At 48.5% G+C, this 23,117-nt stretch overlaps 2 protein-coding genes across 4 annotated transcripts; one reads left to right on the top strand and one right to left on the bottom strand.

The window, feature by feature from the left end:
* Positions 1–215: 215 nt before the first annotated feature.
* On the top strand, positions 216–4,116 carry TPRG1L (tumor protein p63 regulated 1 like; the record flags this gene model as incomplete). 2 transcript variants are annotated; one of them, XM_083876778.1, is made up of 6 exons in its annotated part: positions 216–419; positions 494–585; positions 1,142–1,318; positions 1,896–2,049; positions 2,765–2,990; positions 3,190–4,116. In XM_083876778.1, 5 exons carry the CDS (start codon positions 216–218, stop codon positions 2,957–2,959), a joined length of 822 nt encoding a protein of 273 aa, XP_083732904.1. In that variant the 3' UTR covers positions 2,960–2,990; positions 3,190–4,116. The 2 variants fall into 2 exon arrangements, with proteins under 2 accessions (XP_083732904.1, XP_083732903.1); XM_083876777.1 differs by having other exon boundaries at positions 2,765–4,116.
* Positions 4,117–4,529: 413 nt separating this feature from the next.
* WRAP73 (WD repeat containing, antisense to TP73) lies at positions 4,530–19,874 on the bottom strand. Of its 2 annotated transcripts, none has more exons than XM_083876618.1 (12): positions 19,764–19,874; positions 18,432–18,584; positions 17,731–17,847; positions 10,723–10,795; positions 9,809–9,912; positions 8,942–9,028; positions 8,289–8,423; positions 8,125–8,202; positions 6,758–6,863; positions 6,162–6,287; positions 5,256–5,474; positions 4,530–4,974 (listed from the first exon to the last, which is right to left on the bottom strand). In XM_083876618.1, the coding sequence occupies exons 1-12, from the start codon at positions 19,830–19,832 to the stop codon at positions 4,865–4,867; spliced, it is 1,377 nt and encodes a 458-aa protein (XP_083732744.1). In that variant the 5' UTR covers positions 19,833–19,874; the 3' UTR covers positions 4,530–4,864. The 2 variants fall into 2 exon arrangements, with proteins under 2 accessions (XP_083732744.1, XP_083732745.1); XM_083876619.1 differs by having other exon boundaries at positions 5,256–5,447.
* Positions 19,875–23,117: the final 3,243 nt, after the last annotated feature.

The following is a 23,117-nucleotide window of genomic DNA, read 5'->3' as shown; positions in this document are numbered from 1 at the left end:
ACCCAGCACTCGGTACAGCCCGGTGGCGGCAGTGCCGCTGTGTAACGATGACAACACCCGATACCCGGGTCTAGCGGAGCCCGGCACCGGCCGAGCATCCCGGGCGGGGCTGCAGTGCCGCCTCCCGGCCGGCGCGGAGCGAGAGGCGGCTCCGGCCGCTCCGCCCGCCCCGCTCCGCCCCGGAAGGCTGGGAGCGCCCGCCCGGCGCCGCCGCGATGCTGCAGCTGCGGGACGCGGACGAGTCCGGCCCGGCCGGCGGCCCCGGCAGCCCCGGCAGCCCCGGGGCCGCCACGCTGGTGCCGGGGGGATCCGGGCCGCCTTTTGAAGCGGCCGTACCGCCGGCCCGGCAGACGCTGCGGCCGCTCAGTGTCCGCACCGCGGGCCGCGCCGGCCGCCTCCGCCAGTACTTCGTGTTCCGGGTGCGCGCCGGGAGGGGCGGGGGCGGGCGCGGCCCCGGCCCGCACGGCCTGACCTCTGCCTTCTCCCCCCGCAGCCCGGCACCATCGAGCAGGCCGTCAACGAGATCCGGGTGGTCGTGCTGCCCGCCGAGGACGGGGAGGTGCAGAGCGTGTGGCTGCTCACAGAGTGAGTTCCCTGGCGGGGTGGGACGGGACGGGCGCTCCGGGCGGGGGGAGAGGAGAGACAGCGCAGCCTCGGCCCCGCAGGGCTGGTCCAGAGCCGCACATCACACAGCGCTCTTCTCTATTAAACCTGAATATTGATGCGCGCACAAGGCCCGGAATGGCCCAGGCTTGGCTGCAGCCGTCATTATTTCATTATTTCTTTATAACCCAGCCCTCCAGATCCAGACCAACGCTCCCCAGTTAAGCCCTTACAAAATTCAGTCCCACAGAGAACCCACTCCTGCAGTAAACTGCGGGCATAGCTTTAACAAAGTGATCCAAAGCTCCGTGTGTGCAGCAGGGCACAGACCCAGCCCTGCACTGGCCCTGCCTGTGCAAAAAAAAAAAAAAAAAAAAAAAATAAAATAAAATAAAAAAAAAAAAAAAAAAAAAAAAAAATACACCATCACTAAGACTTCAGATCTGATCTCCTCAGCAACTCTCCTATCTGCCAAGCTCTTGAGTGTTTCTAGCCAGGAGTCAAAACCACTTAAAGCTCCGTCCTGTTCTCTCTCCAGAATCGATCACTGGAACAATGAGAAGGAGCGCCTTGTCCTCATCACAGACTGGTCCCTCCTGGTCTGCAAGTACAACTTCATCAGCCTGCAGTGCCAGCACGTCACCAGGATTGCCCTCAGCGCCGTGGACACCATCTCTGTGGGGGAGTTTGAGTTCCCACCCAAATCTCTGAACAAGTAAGCAGCCACAGTTACATGTAAGTCTTGCACAGTTATTGGGAACAGATTGAGCTGTCAGCCTGCCCACTGGAGGGGTCTGAGAATTCTTCTTTTGCTTGCTTAACTTTGCAAACAATTCCTGAAGCTTTATTTGAAGACCTCAGGGTAGCTGTGGTTTGCTGGGGTAGTGAGTGGTTACTGGCAGTAACAGCAAGTTGCTCGAGGACTTTCAAGATAAGATGAGTAGATTTGGGAGCAGAAACTTCTCACCATTACATAATGCAGGAAGTAGTGGTAACACCACCTTAGCATGAGTAGAAAGCTGTGAGTGGCAGGGCCCCTGTACACAGGGGCTGTCACAGGCTGTGAAGGATGACCAGGGTGTCCCAGGTGCTTCACCTTCTTGCTCTCAGCTCATAAGAATGGCCTTTTGCATGTTTCAGGGGATGAATTATTGCATTTCTTGCCTACAGTAAAATTTACTCATATTTCAAGATAGCTTCTAGTTTCAAGCAGGTCTTTTTCAGACAGAACATTTTTAGTTGACCTCGCTCAAAGACTGGGAAGTTTTACCCTGTTCATTCTGCACTGTCAGGAGGGAAGGTGTCGGGATCCGAATCCAGTGGGACAAGCAAAGCCGGGCCTCCTTCATCAACAGGTGGAACCCCTGGTCCACCAACATCCCCTATGTGACCTTCACTGAGCACCCCATGGCAGATGCTGACGAGAAGATCTCGTCCCTGTGCCGGGTAAGGAACGGCCTCTGCTGCTCCAGGCAGCTCACTGAGCTCATAGGGTGGACACAACTTGCATTACTTTTAAGTAATACATCAATTAATCAAATAAAATCAGTTACATGAGAGGTAGAATTTAGAGCTAGGAGCTCCCATCTCCCCAGTGTCCAAATTTTGACTTGCAGGGTGGCCCCACTGCCCACTCTTGCCAGCCACCTATAACTGGCTGAAACAGAGGAAGGCAAAATTTCTGAAGGTGCAGAGTCCTGTAAAACCCAAAAGCAAATGGATCTTGGGCCGTTTCTGCTCTTACTTACCTGACAGGCTGATGGACTTTTCATCTAGGACTGCCAGCTAATTAACAGATGGTTTAATTGCTCAGTGAAAACCTTCACCGAGGTGGTTCTCTGTTCTTTTTTTAATAGGTGCTTCCCTCTGAAGGTCTGCCTAAAATTAGAACACTATTAAGTGTCACACATCAGTGATCAGGGCAGAACCACAGTCAGAAATAAACACCTGGTCAGTGATAAATCTTTACCGTGTTTAAATCACACATCAGCAGCGTCCTGCATGAAATTAACTGAATCACTGAGGTTAAATATCAGACTGTGACTATCACAGCCCATAGAGCCCTGACAGCTATAGCTTTAATGCTAATCCTTCACCACTCCCTAGCAGCAGCTGCTTAACAGTTTGTAAAACAATGCAAAAGCAAGGTGATTTCTTCCAGCTGGAGAGCTTTCAAACGCACCTGATCCAGGCTGTGAAGAAAGCCCACAAGGAGGGCACAGCACCAGGAAGTGCCAACGGGGTGTTGGTGCTGGAGCGGCCCATCCTCATCGAGACCTACCTGGGGCTGATGTCCTTCATCAACAACGAGGCCAAGCTGGGCTACTCCATGACAAGAGGCAAAATTGGATTTTAAACCCCTTTGCGTGTCACCTGTTCAAGGGCAAGTGAGTTGCTGGTGGTGCCCTGGGGAGATGGTGCTGAGGGCAGAGCATGTGGTAAAGTTGTCAGGGGAAAGAGAGGAAAGGTTGTATGACAGTTCCCAGGTTGTTTGGGGAATGCACAGGTTGGATTTGAAGCAGACACAGGGTGGTGTCGGTCTTGTATTTTGTACCTGATTTACAGCCCTCACTGGTCCTTATGCAGGGTGAATGAGCCATGGTGTGTTCTGTGTCCCAGTGCCTGCTCTTCCCAGTCCATGAAGTGCCATTGGAATCTGCTGAAATCCCCAGTGCACAGCAGAACCTTTGTGCCACGGCCCTGTTGTATCTCTGTGTGTGGTGTCAAATCCTGTCGTGTGCTTGGGACTGCTTTGTGTTCTTTAAGAGGAATTGCTGTTCCAATCACCATGATCTCAGTGCTCTGATTAATGCCTGTTAGGAATTTTCAAAGCTGTCAGTCAGTCTTTAACAGTATTTGCTGGCTTTTGCTAAAGCTGCGCTGTTCCACCTGCTCAGCAGTGGTTTGTAAACTCAATATGCATTTTTGAGCTTCTTGTAAAAATTCCTCTAAGAACCTACTGGAACTTCTTTAGTTCTGTTTCTTTGCTGCAGCCACAGAATAGACTGTTGTCAGAGAACGTTGCCAAAAGCCTGACAAACATTTGCCTTCAAAGCTGTTCTTTGTAGAACTGAAATGGAATTCTATTTTGGTTAGATTGATACTCTTAACCATTTTTCTTAAATCTACTCTAGTTTGGGCCAGGACTTTTTAATGTAGTCTTTCAGCACTGTGTTTCAGCCTTGGTTCATACACTCCTGCACTGAACCGCTCATCCAGGGATGAAATTCAGAAGCAGCCCAAGAGATTACAGCTGTAATTGCTCAGGAGGTGACTCTAACAAGCTTTTTCCTTGTGCATGACCTTCTGTCCATGCCCTTTCATCAGAGCATTTATCTGCTGGATGAACACTGTGCTGCAGTGGTGGGGCTTTTGACCCTAATGTAGGCGAGTGTTGGTGAAACTCCTGTTGCAGTCTGTCCTGACTCCAGCTTTCCAAGCTTCTCCATGTATTTTCTAAGTTACCTGTTCAATTTTCATTAACCTGGCAGTAAAGTTAAATTTCAACTCTTACTTGGTGTTTGTTCTTCATTTTCTGGAGAATGAGGCTGTGAAATTAGGTAGCAGAAGAAAAAAAAATCCAGTAAATTCCTAAACAAGAGGCTCTCTCCTTGGAAGGATACAGGGGAAAAAAAGGAAGTGCTCCTTCCCTGCCAAACCATCCACTCCTATTTGGCACTAGAGTTGGGACAAAAACTCCCATTTCAGTTACCTGGAATTCAGCATCTTAAAGTGTCAATTGTGATCCCTCTGGTAAAGATTCCATGTAATAAATCCAGGGTGGCCCAGGCACAGTTACTGTCACCCAAAATTATTTGTGTGCAAGTAACAGTTTCCTTGTGCTGGGATAAATCACTACATCATCACATCACTGATCAGACTGAAACAGACTTTCAAGTGCAGAGGTGCAGGTTTATAGTTTGTAACTATCAAAATATTTATTGGAAATAGAAAATTTAAATAATAGCTATACATTATATACACACAGAGCTACAGTCTTAGAAAATAAGGGTTCAGAGTTGAAAAAGAGATGCTCAACTCCATCAGTACTCAGGTTCTCTTGCAATAGACACTCATTCCCTAAATTTCACTTGCTACATCACTTCATTCAAATGCAGTCACAATATTTCACACACTGAGCTTGGAGCTCCTTCAAATAAATAACTTATAAATACAAACACTTCAGACTGGGCAACAGGTTTTGACTCCTTTCCTCTTTCTTCCTCAGACTTGCGAGCGTTTTTAATGCATTTTAGTTCTTTTATTTTACCTCTTCTCTTTCCAAGTAACACACACAGAAGTGGTCCTTACTCAGGAGCAGCATGGAGTCCCCACTGGAATGCCAGGAGAGAGACATGATCTGGAAGTCACCTGCGGGAAGAGATGAGAGTGTGTCAGCAAGGAGCTGGCAGCCCATCCTCCTGCTGGAGGAAAAGGCAGCTGGAATCAGCCACACCAACCCCTGTCAGCCCCATGCTGTCCTTGAGACATTTCCTGTGTCTCACTATGAACTCAGGGTGAAAATACCCATTTTTAAGCATCTCCAAGAACACACCTGAACTATTTCCAGGATAACACTCAGATCAATTTATAAATGGAACAAAATTTAATAATGGAACAGTAACACTGAGGTTGTGGCAGCTGCTGCTCACCTTCCCCAGGCACCTGCACGACGATGCAGCCAGCTGGGGACCACAGGTACACTCTGCTGCTGCCTGTGCACACAGCCAGGCGGGGCTGGCAGGGGTCCCACTGGAAATACTGGATGGTGCACAGCTGCTCCAGCACCACTGACAGCTTCAGCTTCCTGATGTCCCAGATCCACACAGCGTTGGGAATGTTATCTGCAGAAGAAGCAGCAATACTGAGAGCTGGAGGATAAAAGGATCACGTTTGGTTTTTCTAGATGCATAGGAATAAATAAATTCGTACAACACAAACCCTTAGGTACACCCCACTTGAGTTTTGCCAGGCAGAGCCTTCAGGAAATATTCAGCCTTGAAAATATTGCAAAAAAACCCAAAAAGGTAAAAGTGATCTAGTCCATCTCCCAGTCCTTCCCTGGCTTTTATCATATTAGTCTGTCTGATGAGTTTTGCATCTGACCCAAAGCTTTGGCACCCAGGCACAAAACAGCTCCTCAAGGCCAAAGGGAAAAACGGAACATTAATTCCATGACTTTCACTATTCAGGAAGTCAGAATTCCTCCTGCTATAGGCTGTGCAGAGTTCTGCCTTTTAAGAGACCCAGGCTGTAAGTGGGAAGATGTGTTTCAATACAGTGAGCTCATACAAACTTGAAGAAACATAAACCCCCACTATTTTCATTAACTACAGAGCCAAGGCTGAGTTCATGCCCTGATCAGCAGTTCTGGCAGCTCACAACAGTTAACACAACTAGAAGACAGGCTGGGATTCCTCTGTAGTCACATATCTCACAACAGAGCTGATTTTACAGGGCCATGACTCTTTTTATAGTGCAAAGGATCATTTCTGCTAAGGAAACCCCCCACATGCCCCACATGGTTTCCCCTCTAAGGCAGGACAGTCAGAACCTACCATTTTTGGTTGCCAGGAAACAGTTATCTGCACTGAAGGCCAACATCCCAACTCCCACTTTGGGATTTGCCCTGTCAGCAACTGGTTTGATGTACTGTAAAGAAACTGGCACCTGGGAAATGTCATCTGGAACAGGAAATAAAAGTATTTCACTAAGTGAGCCTGGATGGACAACGCATTTACATCCAACTGTTAAAACCCCTCATCTCTGAAGTGATAGGACCATATTTTACTCTTCTCCAAGAAGTTCCAATCAAAATTTCAATTGCTTTAAGATATCATGTCTTCACACAGCCACCCTAGTACTGTTCCTGCCCTCCTACAGGAAAGGAAAGGCCGGAAATTCAGGCAAGACTGAGATTAAATCAGGAAAATGAGGAGAGATTAATTTTTCTACTACCTTTTAACTAATACTTCAAACACTGTTAACCAAAGGTGATTTACAGTGCCATAAAGACTGAGATTGATTTTTACTGCCCTAGAGAACATCCAGAGGATCCAATCCACCATCCAAGGGGCAGAGTTCACCTACAATGTTTATTTAAAGACTTCCCAAGGCAAACTCAAGTGTCTGGTTTGAGTAAACTTTGGCTTACATTTACTCTGTGTGCTGAAGAGAGAACTAGCCAATGCTCTTGTTGGAGGGAAAGAAAGTCTCTCTCTGTCAACAGTTGGGGATTTCTCCACTTCTTTATACACAATCTACAAAGAAACAAGTGAGAGCTCTACAGAAGGGCCTTGGAGAGTTTGAACATGGGCTATTACCAAATACCCACATCCCACTGGCTCATTTGCACATTTAGTACATCTCAGCATCCCCTGGTTCATCAACAGAGGAAAGGGCTTCAGCAGGCAGATCTGGAATCCAGTATTCCCAGTGAATCATGGGCCATTTGGAACCACAATCAGAAAAAACACTGCAAAAAATAGGTCTGAGGGACTGCACCTCGTTCATTATTTCTGACAGCAAGTTAAATCATCCCCATTACAGTGGGAACATGAATCTTATTTTTGCAACCAAAAATCTTTAATCTGATTCTATCACCAACAAAGTGCAGCGCTGCAGAAGGAAAATAGCAAAAATATTTTAGTGTGCCTGCAACGTATTCCCAAACACAAGCACCAGGATAAAACACAGCAACTGCAATTCCTGTCTGTGTAGTGGAGATTAACAGAGCTATTTCCATTTGTTTTCCATGACATATTTTACACCTAACTGGAAGTTAAGGCATTTTTCAGCCGTGAGAAGCTTTGCTGAGGTGCTTTAATGGCTCGTGCCTTGCTTGTGGTTAAGAGGCAGAGTCATGTGGATATTGCAGACTTACAATCCACACACAAACTCTTCCAGGAGGTCTGTTCAGTCCCTCTGCAATGCAAACAACACCACACACTGTTCTTGTTACCTCCAGGGATGAGATCAGCTTGGGATTTTGGGAACAGCAGCTCTGCACCTGCTGCCAACAGCCCAGAATCTGTCAGACCTTGCAGGTACAGATATAAAGGATAAAAATCAATGCTGACAGATGTTCCAGGCAATGCCCATCAGGTGAGCTGGATGAGCCTGTCCACACAGGATGGAAAATCTGAACACAATCCAGTTCCAGCACTGTTTAAAACTTAGGAACTGTATAAAGCTGAGACAAATCTCTCCTGTTCAGTTTTCCAGTCTGCCATCGGCTGCACACCCAAATCTATAATGCAGCCACCAAAACACACTGGCATGTGAAAGGAACATCTGAGAATCTATTACTGCTCAAGAGAGATGATCATAGACACATATTCCATCAAAATTGAAAGGATTCCCACTTTTGTTACATTCCCAGGTTGCCATGCAATTTCCCAAGCCCTAGTGGGGAAAAAAGCAAACTCTCCAGAATGAAATTAATTCATCAGCATCTTTCAGGTACAAACAGCAGCACCCAAGCTCTGCTAAGGACTCCATGGCTTTGGGATGCCCACTTACAGTCTTTTTGTTGGAAATGGTTGCTGGATGGTCAAGCTCAGTGATCTTCTTCCACGTCACATGGTTCAGGATACGCACCTGGCTCAGGAAACGCGGCAAGGGGAGACTGTTAGGGCAAAGTCCTCCAAATGGCTTCAATAAAAGAGGCAGGAAACATTTCTCACCTTTTCATCAAAGCTGCCAATGGCCAGGAACTGGCTGCTGGGACTCCAGGCGATTGATTTGACACCCAGGGGCCACTCGTAGGCGCGGTAGGAGGAGAGCAGCCGCCCATCGAGGGAGTACAGCAGGACCTTGTACTGAGACACAGACACAGCTAAAATCCAGCAATGCTGCTAAAAACCACAGGCAGGCAAATCATCCCTGCCAAACTGCCTGTTTTACATGCAGCAAGTTAAATGCAAAGGTACAAATGGTCTCTTATCTGAGTTAAGAGGCTTCGTTGCTCTCTTTTTGGATGAGTACTTTCATTAACTGTAAAAATCACTGTGAATTGCAATGTCAGTAAAGCTGTAGAAGACTTACATTCTTCCATTATTCTTTCATTATTTCAATAGCAGATTTTGCAATATTTACAATATTTTTGCTAGATAAATTAGAAATAATTTGCTGCCATTGAAGGTTTACAGAACAGCAACATCCACTTGCAAGGACACCTATCCCCAATACAAGTGTAATATTTAACAGAAGTTGGACTCACAGCCTTTTATGTTCAAAAGAACTATTTTAAACACTAATTATTTTAGTCACTGCTTTATACATGATGGCCAAAGACCAGCTTCAACTCTTCAAGAAAATAATCTGCTTTTCCTCCTACCTCTAGGCACGTGTCCCATGCTGCCAGCACACAGCCATTGGGAGCCCACTCAATCCCAAACAGATCCTGGGTTTCTGTGTCAAAATGCTGCCCACAAAAGAGAAACCACAAAACCATTTGAAATAAGTCAACAAATCCTGTTTCATCTAAGCTGACAGAATGTTCAGTTTCAACTTTTCAAGGGCTACCACAAACACAAAAGAGCTTTTTGTATGCCAAAGCAGCAACAAAAATATTTCCTCCTGTAATACATGCCGCATTCAGTGGATCTTTGATCCCCTCTACAGAAAAGCTAAAAGTTTCTATACCTTCAAATGAACAGCATTTCATGAGAAAATTGAATTAGTTACACTCAATCAGTCAAAAATCCAGGAAGCCTAATTCCTTGTCTTAAAGCCCAGTACAGGATCACATAATCCCAGAACAGTCTGAGCTGGAAAGGACCTTACAGCTCATCTCATCCTATGGGCAGGGACACCTTCCACCATCCCAGGTTGCTCCAAGCTCCATCCAACCTGGCCATGGACATTTCCAGGGATGGGGCAGCCACAGCTTCCACTACAAGGTTCATTAGAGAAGAGCTCAAGAACATGACAAACATTTAGTGGTACTTTCCAAATTTTCTCTCACCTTCTGGTGAGGCTCAGAATTCCCAAATTAGAGGTGACACAACATAGAGACAAGTTCTTCATGAGGTCTAATTGCTCAGATCCAGCCCATGGCCAATGCCACCCTCCATGGACTGATCCAACAGTTTACATCACATATCCCAAGCACCAAGCACTTGCTACTCCCACTGTTTCTAATGGAGCAGAGTGCAATATGTGCAGGTAACCACAGCAGAGGGGGAGGAGAGGCAGAGCTTACCCTGAGGAGCTGCCAGTTGTTGCAGACGAAGATGCTGATGAAATCCTTGCAGTCGCGTCGCTCCGCCACGGCCATGTAGCGCCCGTCCTTGGTGAAAGCCACCCCTGCCACAGGACAGATTCATTAAAACTGGCTCAAACAGAAATCACACAACAAGGCAGAAGAGCTGATGAGGCTTCAGCGAGGAACTGTTACTCCCAGTTCAAAGCAGAAATAAAAGAGGAGACAGAATCTCTTCACAGAAGGTCACATTAATCAAGGCAAAGCACGGTGTTACTGATTCACTGTGTCAGCAGTTTTTAGGCTCGGAATGTACAATTTCTCAGGATGCAGAGCTCCAGTGTGCTTCAAAACACATCTAACCACTGACAGTTGTTACATAAACCCAACAGATTCCAAATAACCACTTCATTTAGCCTGGCTAAATGGATCAGTTATGCAACCATCAGGTCTCCACCAACTCCCAGGCATTGCTCCCCATCCTCTTGGATTTTACATGGAATACATAATTGTCTTTGTCATCTCTGGGATACAAGCCTTGGGCAGGAAACTGCTCACTACAGCCACGTGGTATGACAGCCCTGACACAAGTTTCCCTTTCCAGCCTTTCCATATGCAGGAGATGACAAAAGTCGCTTTGGATTAATGTTTTTTATCACAAGCACATCCAGCATAATTTAATGTCTAAAAGGATCCCTCAGAGGCAAACACAACACATATGCACATGTGAAGAGCAGGCACATGGGTCTGCTGGAATCCTTCACTCAGACACCACAACCTGGCTGCAGGTGCTGCTCAGAAGGGATGGGACCAGACCCTGTTCCCAAACATGGAAATTAAATTCCCAAAATTAAAGTAATTTTCCCTTTCTGCCACATTACAGGACCATTCCCAGGTAGGTGTGTGACACTTACCTTGCTGGCACGCTTTGGGGTACTTGATGTAAGACACAGACTTGGTGCACAAGGACCACACTGTGATTCGCAGCTGCCACAGAGACAGGGAGAAGTTTTGGTTATTTTTGTAGATTTTTTTTTTTTTTTAATAATTAATAGGAAAACATCAACCTAATTCAGCAACACAAAGTGGATCAATGAACCTTCTGTGATTAATGAATTCCGCAGCTATTTTGAATAACACAATGTCCTGGGAAGCAACCATGAGGAATTCTTTCCCAATTTCTGGCTGTTAGCAGGGAATTTACCCCAAGCTTACATGAGTACTCTAGATAGGGATACAAAATTCACACCACTGATATGAAGAAAACCTCTTCACAAACACTGAAGTTCCTGTCATTAGCACAAATGTCTTCCCAATCTATTGCCCAGAGTTACTTTGCAATTGGAAAAACAGATTCATCACAGAATCTGTAGAGAATGGAGCGTTTCCTCCCTTAATGAATGGATGACAAGTTTCAGCCCCTTCAGAACATTGTATCCCTTGGGAAAAGGCTACTAAGAGTGAACACTGAGCTGTATTTTATAACATTTAGAATTCCACAGCTTTGATGGTCGATTTGTGTTTTGCTCTTCCCTCCTCAGGCACACACAAGGAGGCACCCTTACAGAATGACTGAAAAATTCAGACACCCAAAACCTGCTATGCAAAGCAAGGCTTTACACCGGTGTTTGGGGGATTTCTGGAGAACTGTGCCTCCACAAGCACCAAGAGCTGCAGAGAGGGCAGGCAGCTGCAGACCCAGCCTCCCCACAGCTCCCCAAGGTCACAGCTGCACTCCAAGCTCTGTCTTGCCATCTGCACATTACCCAATTAAAAACAAATACTCCCTCTCCCGTAGCAACGGTGGCCCCATGGGCATTCACCAGGATGGCACGTGAACCTTTGCATTTGGAGATGGAGCAAGGAATGTCCCCAGGGTCAGGTTTTTAACTTGTGTTTTCGTGCATTTTACTGCACCAAGGAAGAGCTACAGGTAGGACTTTCTGCAGTGAAGCACCTCCATCACAAAGGTGCCTTTCCCTGAACTACTGAACACCAAAATTCATTTTGATCCCGTATGTAAAACACCAGCTTTGTCCCCATTTCCTCCTCCTCCCACATAGCCCAGCAGCATCCCAGCAGCCTTGAGAGGAAGGTTCTCCTACACCTTTTTGGAGGTTTGTCCTTGACACACTTTTTTCTTCCCTGAAGTACCTGGCACTGTTCAATGGTGACAAAGGATCCTGAGGGAGCAGCCTCTGGATCTGCTTCACTGGTAGCACTGCAGGCTCTGTGTTGCAACAGAAGTTGGAGGATTTTCCCTTGTTGACATGATCAGTTTTGGTGGGAAGCACAATTCAAGGGATTTACAGGGCTCAAACAAAGCTTCAGAATCCAAATAAACACTGGCTCTGCATCAGAGACCCATGGAACCCCAAACAGTTCCTTCTGTCTTACACATCAGACAAACTTCTGAGATTTGAAGAAATAACAAAGAAATCTTTTCCCATGGAATCATAGAATGATTTGGGCTGGAAGGGACCTTAAAGCTCACCTTGTCCCACTCCCTGCCATGGACACAAACACCTGTCAGTAGACCAAGTTGCTCCAAGCCCTGTCCAACCTCACAGGGAAGGATTTCTTCTCAAGTATCTCACCTAACCCTGCCCTCTATCAGTGTTAAGCCATTCTCCCTTGTCCTATCACTCCAGGCCCTTGGAAATCATCTCTCTCCATCTTTCCTGTAAGTTCCCTTCAGGCACTGGAAGGCCAATGAGGTCACCCCAAAGCTTCTTCTCTCCAGGCTGGACAATCCCAACTTTCCCAGCCTTTCCTCACAGCAGAGCTGCTCCACCCCTCTGATCATCCTGGGGCCTGCTCTGGACTCTCTCCACTAGTTCCAGGTTCTTCCTATTCTGGGACCCCGGGGCTGGAGGCAGCTCTGCAGGTGGGGTCTCACCTGGGCAGGGCAGAGAGGGAGAACAAGTTCTGCCCCTCTAAGTTCAGCAGCTCCTGGAGGAATCCACCAGATGAACATTAATCAACTTTTATCCCTGGGGCCGCTCACTTCCGGCCACCCAAACCCAGCGTTGTCAGTCTGCTCCTCAAGCAAGATTTACTTTAAAAATACCAACACAATGCCTCCACACATTCTTCTGCAGCAACTGCAGCACTGAAATGCTGCTGGGGACTATTAATTGCAGGCCTAAATGCACTGGCTGCCTTGCCTCCCCTAAGCAAAACACACAGCACACATTCTCCAGCCACTTAATACAAGCTTAGCAGCTGCAGGCTTCAAATGCTGAGAGCTGGATCATCATTTTTCCTGACAAAGGCATCTGAGTGCTGCTACTCAGCCTCATGAACAGCTCCCCTGGCCTGCTGGGCATCAAACACACTTCCATCCTGGACTACACTGGCTGCTCCAAGTCTCAGGAGGCAACACCTTGCTGCTCATGTTGAGCTCAAGAGCACACAAATCTCTGGAGATGGGAGTTCCCACTGTCACTTCTGCCCTGCATGAGGCTCAGCCAAAGAAAAGGCAAGGCCACCTCTGTTTCAAAATATTTCTGCATCCATCTCTGCTCCATCACAGAATCATTTAGGATGGAAAAGCCCTCAAAGACCACGGAGTCCAACTATTTCCCCAGCACTGCCAAGGCCACCATTAGACCATGTCCCCAAGTGCCACATCTAAATGTCTTAAATTGCTCATGGGAGGTTGACTCCACCCCTACCTTGAGGGACCTGTCCCTCTGCTTGACAACCCTTTACATGAAGAGATTTTTCCTAATATCCAATTTAAACCTCCATTTGCTGTAAAAACAGCAGCTTCTCCAAAAGGGTCAAGCTTTGTGACCCCTCAAGGAGGACAAGAATGGTTTTCCTGTCCTTCACTGCTGAGCATGTGCTCCTGGCACTGGATGTTTCAGTGCCACCACACCCTGATACTCCTGAGGGGGCACTGCCCTGCCCTGTGTGCCCCAAAACATGTACAAGAAATTGCCCCTGTGCCTCTGCAGCACTTGGGAGAGCCCACAGAGCACAGCCAGCACACACACAAAAATGCACCTGCAAAGACCCAGATTACAACTAAACCAGATGCTTTTAAGTGTCTGATAAGCAAAGCCATCATCTTCACTCCATCTATCAGCCACAACATGCCTTTAACATCGAATAAGATCATAGAATCACAGCATGATTTGGGTTGGAAGGGGCCTTAAAGATCTTCTTGTTTTAAATCTTCTATTCACAGATTTATTGAGGTTGCAAAGGACCACCAGGATCGAGTCCAGTCCAACCTGTGCCTGATCCCCACATTGTCACCCAGCCCAGAGCACAGAGTGCCACCTCCAGGGATGGGGACTCCACCACTTCCCTGGGCAATGCCTTCCAATGCCTGACCACCTTTTCCATGAAGAAATTCCTCCTGATGTCCAGCCTGACCCACCCCGGGCAGAGCTTGAGGCTGTGTCCTCTCATCCTGTCATTCTCACTCTGTTCAACTCCACTCTCGCCCCCAGGAGGGCTGCAGGCTCAGAGGGAAGCACACAGATACATTCTATAACTCCATTGTAACTTCTCACCCAACTCACACAACTTGATGGTTTGGCCTAGTGCTAGGAGCATTAAAAACCAAATCATTTTGATTCCTGAAAGTAGGATCCTTTTCTGTTGTTCCATTTGTGCCCACTCAGACATTCCTACAGAGAAACTCACATTGTGTGCTTAATGTATGGATTTCACACCCCCTTCCCTTAACACTGTGTTTACAACTGAATTGTGACAGAAAGGGAAAACCTTCATATTCCCACCTGGAACATTCCACAATCTCATTTAAATTGCCAACATAAATGAGATGAAGAAGATTAGAAGGATTATGTCACAGCTTGCAGACAGGATCAGGAGCAACAGCAACACTAAACACAACAGAGGGTGAGAAAAAAACCCAAACGCTTCAAAAATTACAGGAAATTTCCATTGCTGCTCGTTGCCTTTCTCAGGGAATTCATGGAGAAGGAACAATTGTTTTTATAAAAGGAGAACAGCCCATGGTCAGTTAAGCCTGCAGCAAGCCCTTCTCCACTGCTCCTTTTGGGGGTTACTTTCACTTCAGCATAGATGACTCGATTGAGTGGAGCTGTCAAACTCAAATCCTCACAATAATGGTGTCTGAGAAGTTTTCAGCTGTTGTTTTGCAGTGGAAAAACAAACCAAAAGCAGAAGCATTTTTAAAATAGCCTAAAAACAGCTGAGAAATAAAAAGTATTTAGATGGTAACGTGATAAACAGTCTCCAGCACTGGGCCCAGGACCACAGCCCGATGTTGACAGCTCCAGGCAGGTGTAGGACTGGTGATTTTCAGCAGACAAAAACACACTTTTAAACAACCTACAGCTCAAATGACTGTCAACTTTTGTCCCAGACTTGACTGGGTCACTCGGCCCCCTTACATAGCAGTGTCTGTCAGCACCGGATTTCAGAAGATTATTCGGAGTACATTCCTCGCCAGGAAGCATTTTTCAGCCACGCACAGTTACTAAGGATTAGCTGGGATACACACAGAAACACACACTTCTCCCTGCTGCTGGAGTTCCAGAGAAGCTCCTTAATGCTTAAGGACCTGACATGGAATGAGACAAAGTACAAAGTATGTAGTTTATAAGCACAGCTCTTCAGAGAAACACTCCAGAACATCTTCGCACTATTTATCCCAAAACACGAGGGTCATGAGGAAGCAGAGAATCACAGAATCCCAGGATGGCTTGGGTTGGAATGGACCTTAAAGCTCATCTTATCCCATCCCCTGCCATGGGCAGGGACACCTTCCACTGTCCCAGGTTGCTCCAAGCCCTGTCCAAACTGGCTTTGAGCACTTTCAGAAATACGAAGAGGATCCATTTGCTTTCCTTCAGACCTTTCACCTGCAGCTGTTGGTTAAGCCCTACCTGTGCCTGTAAATCCTGGTGGAACAACAGCATTGGAAGGAGTCACATCGTGTTCAACACCTTCCACAAGTCACTGATAATGTGGAACTGCCTCCCAGAGTACAGTAGGAACATTGACCCTGACCACAAAGAAAGCCTACAAATTAGGTGATGAAGTGTCAGAGGATGGTGCTAGACTCCTTTCTTAGGCATCAGTGACAGGGCATAAACTAAAACACAAGTTCCACCTCAACATGAGGTAGAATTTCTTTCCATGGAGGGTGGCAGAGCACTGGAACATCATCCCAGGGAGGGCATGGAATCTCCCTCTCTGGAGACATTCCAAACCCACCTGGATGCTTTCCTGTGTCACCTGCTCCAGCTGACCCTGCCTTGGCAGGGAGGTTGGACTGGATGAGCTCCAGAGGGGATTTCCAACCCCAACAATTCTGGGATTCTGTAATAATTTTTCTGAGGCACTGGTAAATACAGATGGCTAGAAAGAAATTAGCCCAATCACAACCTTTAAAAAACTCAGGGAATAAGTTCCTTGTGAGCTCTCAGTGGAGTTCACACATTAACCTGAGGAACAACAAGAATGAGTGGTTACTTGGTGCTGTTTGGAAGTGACCAAAGCCCAGCTGAGCTGACAGGAAACCCCCAAACCCTCCAGGCAATCACTGGATTTGATAACACACTGATATTAAATATCCTGAGCACTGCCCACGTCCATCCCCCCAGACTGTGGATTTAGCAGGGAGGGAGTAAACACAGCTCCAACCACGGCCTGGCCCTGGCAGCTGTCTGACAACAGCTAATTTAGCAACCTGTTTACAGCTGGAAAGGAAACTTATCCCAACACAGATGCCAACTTGGCAAAGGCTTAATGAAATCCTCTAAGGTCAAACCAAGTTCTGTTGGGAGGCAATAAATCCTCGCTGGTCCACCCCCACACACACGTGCCACGAGATCCTCTCTGGGAGCCTCACACAGCCCCAGCCTGCAGTTCTGCCTCCTCTGCTGCTGCCTGACCAGCAGGGATGGCTGCACTGCCTCCAGGCTGGAATTCTGAGCTCGTTTTTAATTTTTATTGATGCTTTTAGGGCAATTCACACCTGGGAAAACCAAGGTCTAAACTTATCACTCCTATCTAGAGGGATAGGGGAGTGGGTCTGTACACACACACAGAAGAATCCACAGCCAAATCCCACTAACACTGGGATCTGTCCAAAAAAAGGGGGAATCTTGCACTGCAGCATGTGAATTCCGTGTTAACCAGTGTTATGGCACAAGATCCTGTCACCTAAAACCTTTCCAGAGGTTTGGAAAGAGTAAACACAAGTGTCTCACATGCCCTTCTTGGCTGTTTTCTGACCCTTCATTGTTGTACTGAATAACAGGAATCATCAGCTCTAATCAAAAAGGTGGAAGAGTCAGAATCCACAAGGCTTCCAACAAACCGACCATCCACAAACCAATTTGGATTCTACATTAGTAGCATTCCCCAATATGGGTCTTAATAAGCATTAAATGTGTTATAATTTTAATTTTACAAGCAGTTCCACCAGTGGTTTTGCTCCTGTGTGTCAAATCAAACAACTGGGAAAATATTTCCAGGATCTGAATCTCATCTCATAGGTCAATAACCATAAGCCTAGAAGCTTTAATTTAAAATCACTCTGAAAAAATTATGGTTTGGGGTTTTTTTAAACTAGAAATCCTGAGGTTTTCTCACTGTGCAAGCATCATACTGGATTTCTAAGACTGCTTAGACAAATGCCATCAAAATCAAAAACACCAGGATACATTCTAAAACACACAATTTCACCTCCAAATTTAAGCACCCACTTTCTACCTTACCACCAGAAGCAAGAGGACAAAACATTAGTGGAACAACAAACACCTAACCTGGAATTACACTGAATTACACACAGGACTACAGAGCTGCTCTCCACCACCGCTGCAGCTTTAAGGGGCTTTGGGTTATTTTAGGAGGCAAAGGGCAGACAGCAACATCTGACACCGAGGGGAGCAAGCCCTGCCTCCAGCACTCACATGGAACTCGGTGGTGTTGAGGATGTGACGCCCGTCCGGACTCCAGCATGAGGCCACCAATCCCGCGGAGCCCTCGTCGATCTTACAGTGCCAGTCCGGCTGCTCCAGGGACCAGACCTGGGACAGGGAGCAACCAGACAGGGCAGGAAGAATCAGCATCAGCTCAGCCAAATCTCTGCTCAGGAGGATTCCCTGCAGCTGGCAAAAGGCTCCTGCATCCCATCTCGGGGAGCTCAGCAACACCCAAGCACCCCACAGCCATGAAGGACTGGCGCTGGATCCCGCTGCAAAAGTGAGTCCCACACCCCTGGGGGATCATGGAAATGGCAAATTATGTGGGGCTGTTTTTTTTCTTTTTTTTATGACAAATATTCTGAATATCCAACATTTAAATAGGTTTAGTCCATTTAAGAAACTTGCATGTCATTTATTTCCTACTAGAGTAAGAAACCGGTAAGATAATCTCCTATTCTGATCTGTTTTGCTAGATATTTTTGTAGCAAAAATAGCTATATTTTTATCTCATTCTTTTTCAAACTAAGATGCTTGTCGTGGCTTTCAAAATCCTGGCATGCTGGTTTATCCTCAAACTGTGTTATCAATAACATCAGCAAAGCCTCAGACTAGTGCTAGTTAAGCTCTCACTCACATCACACCCAAATCCCAGCAGGAAACACACCCTGTCCTGCTTTCACCCTCACCTGGACAACGCCCCGCTTGTACATAGCACAGAGGATGAACAGGGAGTCTGAGGACCACTCGATGTACTGGATCTGATCCAGGCAGGTGTAGAGCTGGAGGATCTGCAGGGAGCTCGCGTCCCGAACCACCAAACGGTGCTGCATGCACGAGGCCTGGGGGGACAGGGACAGGGCTGAGCTGGGGCTGGATCCTGGATGGAGCACTGGGGGTGTCCCTGCCAGGCTTGCTGTGAGCCTAGGTTTAGTTCAGAGAGGGTCAATGTTGTGTTTTACAAAAAAAATAAATCCTCCCTGTGGGTGGTGAGCCATTGATACAGGTTGCCAAGAGAAGCTGTGCCTGCCCCATCCCTGGAAGTGTCCAAGGTCAGGCTGGATGGGGCTTGGAGCAGCCTGGGATAGTGGAAGGTGTCCCTGCCCATGGCAGGGGCTTTGAATTAGATGAGCTTTAAAGCTCCTTGCACTCCAAACCAGCCTAGGATTCTGTAATTCTGTTCTATATGCACTGAGCTCCACTGCATACTACAGTGAGAACTAACCCAGGGAGAAAAGGGGTTAAATTTAACTACTAATTAATAATTAAATAGTAATTAACCATTAATTAATAGTAATTAAATGATTACTATTATTTATAGTAATAAATAGAATCCTCGTTGATCCCATCACTGCTGAGTAAGTAACTCCAGTTTTTTAAAAGATGCTTTCTGTCTTATTGTATGATCTTATTTCATAGAATCCCAGAATAGTTTGGGGTGGGAGGAGCCTTAAAGTGCATCCCGTCCCCTCTGCCTTGGGCAGGGACACTTTCCACTGCCCCAGGCTGCTCCAAACCCTGTCCAACCTGGCCTTGGAACTTCCAGGGATCCAGGGGCAGCCACAGCTTCTCTGGGCACCCTGTGCCAGGGCCTCAGGACCCTCACAGAGAAGAATTCCTTCCCAATACCCCATCTAACCCTACTCTTTGGCAGTTTGAAGCTGTTCTCCCTTGTCCTGTCTCTCCAAACCGTTGTAAAACACTCCCTTCCATCTTTCCTGTGGGCTCCCTTCAGGTACTACTTAATTTTAAGTACTCACTCATCTGACTGATTAAGGTTAATTTAACCTAACTCAGGTCTCCGGTATCGACCCTTACTGCCTCAAAGCCTCTCGGCAGCAGCCTCTGAGCTCAGGCCCTCAGGCTCCGGGGCTCCATCGCCGCCCGCTCCGTGTCCGCCCTCAGCCCAGCCCAGCCCAGCCCAGCCCGGCCCGGGGGGCCCCGCGCCGCGGCCGCTCGGGGGCCCTGCCAACCGCCCCGTCCCAGGCCGCGCGGCCTCGCTGACCGCGGCCGACACTCACCAGGCATTTTCCGTCGGGGGAAAAGCGGCCCAGGAGCCCCGAGAGCTTAAAGAGCTCCGAGAAGTTCATGGCGGGCGCGGAGCCGCCGGGATTCGAACCCGCCGCGCTCCGCCCGCCCCCGCTCCTCTCCGCCGGGGCCCGTCGGAAGGGGCGGGGCCGCGCGGGAGAGGCCGCCCCGGGGCACGCCGGGAGTTGTGGTCCCCGCGCCGGCCCGGCAGGGGGCGCCCGTTGGCGGGAAGCGCGCGGGAAGGCGCCGCGTGAGCCGCATTGGTATGCAAATGAGCCGCTAATGAGCCAGGTAATGACGCGGTTAATGAGCTGAGGGGCTTGTTCTCCCTCCTCTCCATACCCTCAGGGAACCCTCTGTTTTCTGGCGCCTTTCCACGGGCAGCGTCCCGCGCCCGGACAGCCCTAGCTAATTAATCATCCCTTCTGGCTAATTAATCAGCCCTTCTAATCACTACTGCCGGCTAATTACCGACAGCAACGTGAGCACTGGTGGGATGTCCCGCCAGGTTTCCCGGACAGGACAGAGGAACTAACAATTGCAATAGAGATACCCCAGCAAAAAGGATGCGAACTGATTGGAATGAATCAATCAATCAATAAATAAATACAGGCACACCAGGGGAGGGGCAGATCCCGCATTACCCCTCTCAAGGGACATATTCCTTTGGGAAAAAGGTGCAGCCGGCTATCAGGGAGCAGAAGAGCCGAGGGGGAAGGAGGAGGGTGACAGGGATGTCTGTGTTCCCAAAACACACAGTCAGAGTCTCCAAAACTCTCTGGTCCCGCGGGCTGAGGCTCCTCTGCATCCCTTCCCCACTGAACCGGGATGTACAGCTGCCTCCCTTTGTCCCCACCCTCTGTACCCCCGGAATTTTTGGGTGTTTCCCGTCCCTGTGACAGCAGGGCCAGGGTGGACCCCTCTCCCTCTTTGGGTGCCACCATCGCCATCACTTAAAGACAAACCGCACAATCAGAGGTTTAATTGAGCTCCAAAAACTGTTTCTAGCTCCACCGATGTGGATTTTTTTTAAGGGGAGGGGGGGGGGAAATAAATGCGTCGTTTTTCTGCCCCCGCAGCAGAGGGAAGGATGTGCCAGCTGCTCTGCCATCACCATCTGTGTGATGTGGGGGTGTCTGTGGGTCCCCAGTGGGGACAGGGGACCTCAACACAAGCGCTGATTGCCCAGGGATGAGCAATGCCTGGGTGAGCGAGGGCAGGGGGTTTGTGAGGAGGGTGTCAGTGTGACAGGGTGCCTGTGAGTCCATCATTAGTCCTGCGGGGTGATGGTTTTTGATCAGAAATGTTCAGTCTTCCCCCGCTGCCCCTCTCCCTGTGCCAATCGCTATTCCCTGGGGGAATCCCGGAGCCTTTCCCGATCCCCCCAGGCTGCCCTGACTGCCCCAGAGAGATGATCTGGTCACTTGGCTAAAAACAAACACAAAACCTGCTCACTCTACCAATCTGTTGTGGGGAATAACCTCCTTGATCTACGCTAAATATCCTTTGCTGGATGCCCCATCCCTGGAAGTGTCCAAGGCCAGGTTGGAACAACTTGGGACAACGAAAAGTGTGGAAAAGGGGTAGAAGGAGACAATCTTTAATCTCCCGTCTGTAATAAGCCATTCCCTGATGCTGGCACTGATGGGTGGCCGCCACTGTCGCAGCCCCCACACCAGTTTGCCCCGGCGTCACTCTGGCGCTGGTGGCCGGCTTTAATTCCCTGGCACGCTTGGCTGAGCACTCCCCACCCCCTTTGCAACTGCCTCTTATTCCAGGAAGGAGCGCAGGAGCTTTTGCCTCACTTTTCACAGAGCTCTCAGCAGCTCCAATGTCATTGCCTTGGCGACCGGGACGCTACTCCAGTGTAGGGCAGTAAATAACGTAGATCCTCAATCCCAGGCCGCTCCTGTCTGCGGGACACCTCCGGGGGAACTCAAAACGCAGGTAGGAGGGAAAAAAAAACCAACCCAAATCTACAAAAATCTACTTGCTCTGGGTGTGTGTGAGTTTCTCAGCACGACCCTCTCTAGATAAGGCGGCTGGAGGATGATTTGTGGCCACTTTGCTTTGTGACACGGTATTGAAGTGTTTTGGAAAGTTTGTTCCCAAGTGCCTTAACTTTTGGAGGAGCCGTGGATGGGGGAAGGATCCCGGTGGGATGCAGGGCTGGCTGGCTGCCCCGGGCCCCTCTGCAGGGCTGAGCCTGGGCTAACAACGAGGGAGGGGGAGCAGCAGCCTCAGCCTCCTGCCCCATCACCAGCTGCAGCCAGACAGGATTTCTGTCCAAGCTGCCTCCTCCTCCTCGGAAAAAATAATATTGATAAGCTGTTGGACTCCACAGAGAGGTCCTGAGGTTCAAATTGTGCCGCAGGAAGGTTCACTCACTCTCCATTGCTTTTACAAAGCTCATTTTGCAGGTGTGGATTTAATAGTCTGGGGCAAATGAATGATGGCACAGGGTAGCCTTGGCTCTGTGGGACTGGCAGCGTTTTTGCAGATATTAAGTTGTTTGCTGTGGGCTGGATGAGCCTGATGGGTCTCGTTGTGCAGAGGAAAGAAGGTCCAGGGCCAGTTTTGAAGTCATGTGAGAGGTGGAAATGTCTCTCAGAAGTCCTGCTCTCCCAGATAGTCCTTAGGAATCAATCATAGCCCTGTTACATCGGGTTTGTGCATTTATCTCCTTTTCAGGTGGCTGCAAAACGCTGTTCTGTTTGGTTCAGGGCTGTTGGAGTGGCGGGATAGCAGCGAATCACCAAGTGATAACAGACACTGAGCACTTCTGGTGCTCAACCTGAGCCCTGAAGTTGACAGTGAGATCAAAGATGCTCCTTCCAGGGAGTGCAGAAACTCAGTGGGCGTGGGCTGAGAGTCCACAGTGCCCTTTACCATCCTCATTGGGATGAAAAAAGCTGAGTTTATAATAATTCTAATAATTTATTCAGGCTCTGTGGTCACAGCATGCGAGTGAAGCCCGGTTGGATGGAGGGAGGTTCATCTGCTCTGCTTCTCCAGGGAGTTGTTCTCCCACCTGGGGGTGGCTGCAGGGACCTCGGTCCGTGTTTTTCCTTCTACCTCTGTCTCTGGGGCTGGGGTTTTCCACAGCACCGTGGGAAACTGAGTGCGTGGAGCTTTTCCATCCTAATCTTCGGGATTTATTTCAGTGGCTGTTCACGGGGCAGCCCCATGGGCAGAAGGAACCGGACCCGGGGTGACCCCGCCCGGTCCCGCATCCCGGGGGTGGCGGCCCCGCCGAGGCTGAGCCGGGTACCGGGGGGCAGAGGTGGGAGATCGCCTGTTCTCAGGCTTTCTGCCCCGCTGCCGGGCTCTTTCCCCGTGTGCAGCCT

The sequence above is a fragment of the Zosterops lateralis genome (genome assembly GCF_965231275.1).
Source record: "Zosterops lateralis genome assembly, chromosome: 22".
NCBI classification, from domain to species: Eukaryota; Metazoa; Chordata; class Aves; order Passeriformes; family Zosteropidae; genus Zosterops; species Zosterops lateralis.
This window is presented reverse-complemented; position numbering and strand designations above follow the sequence as displayed.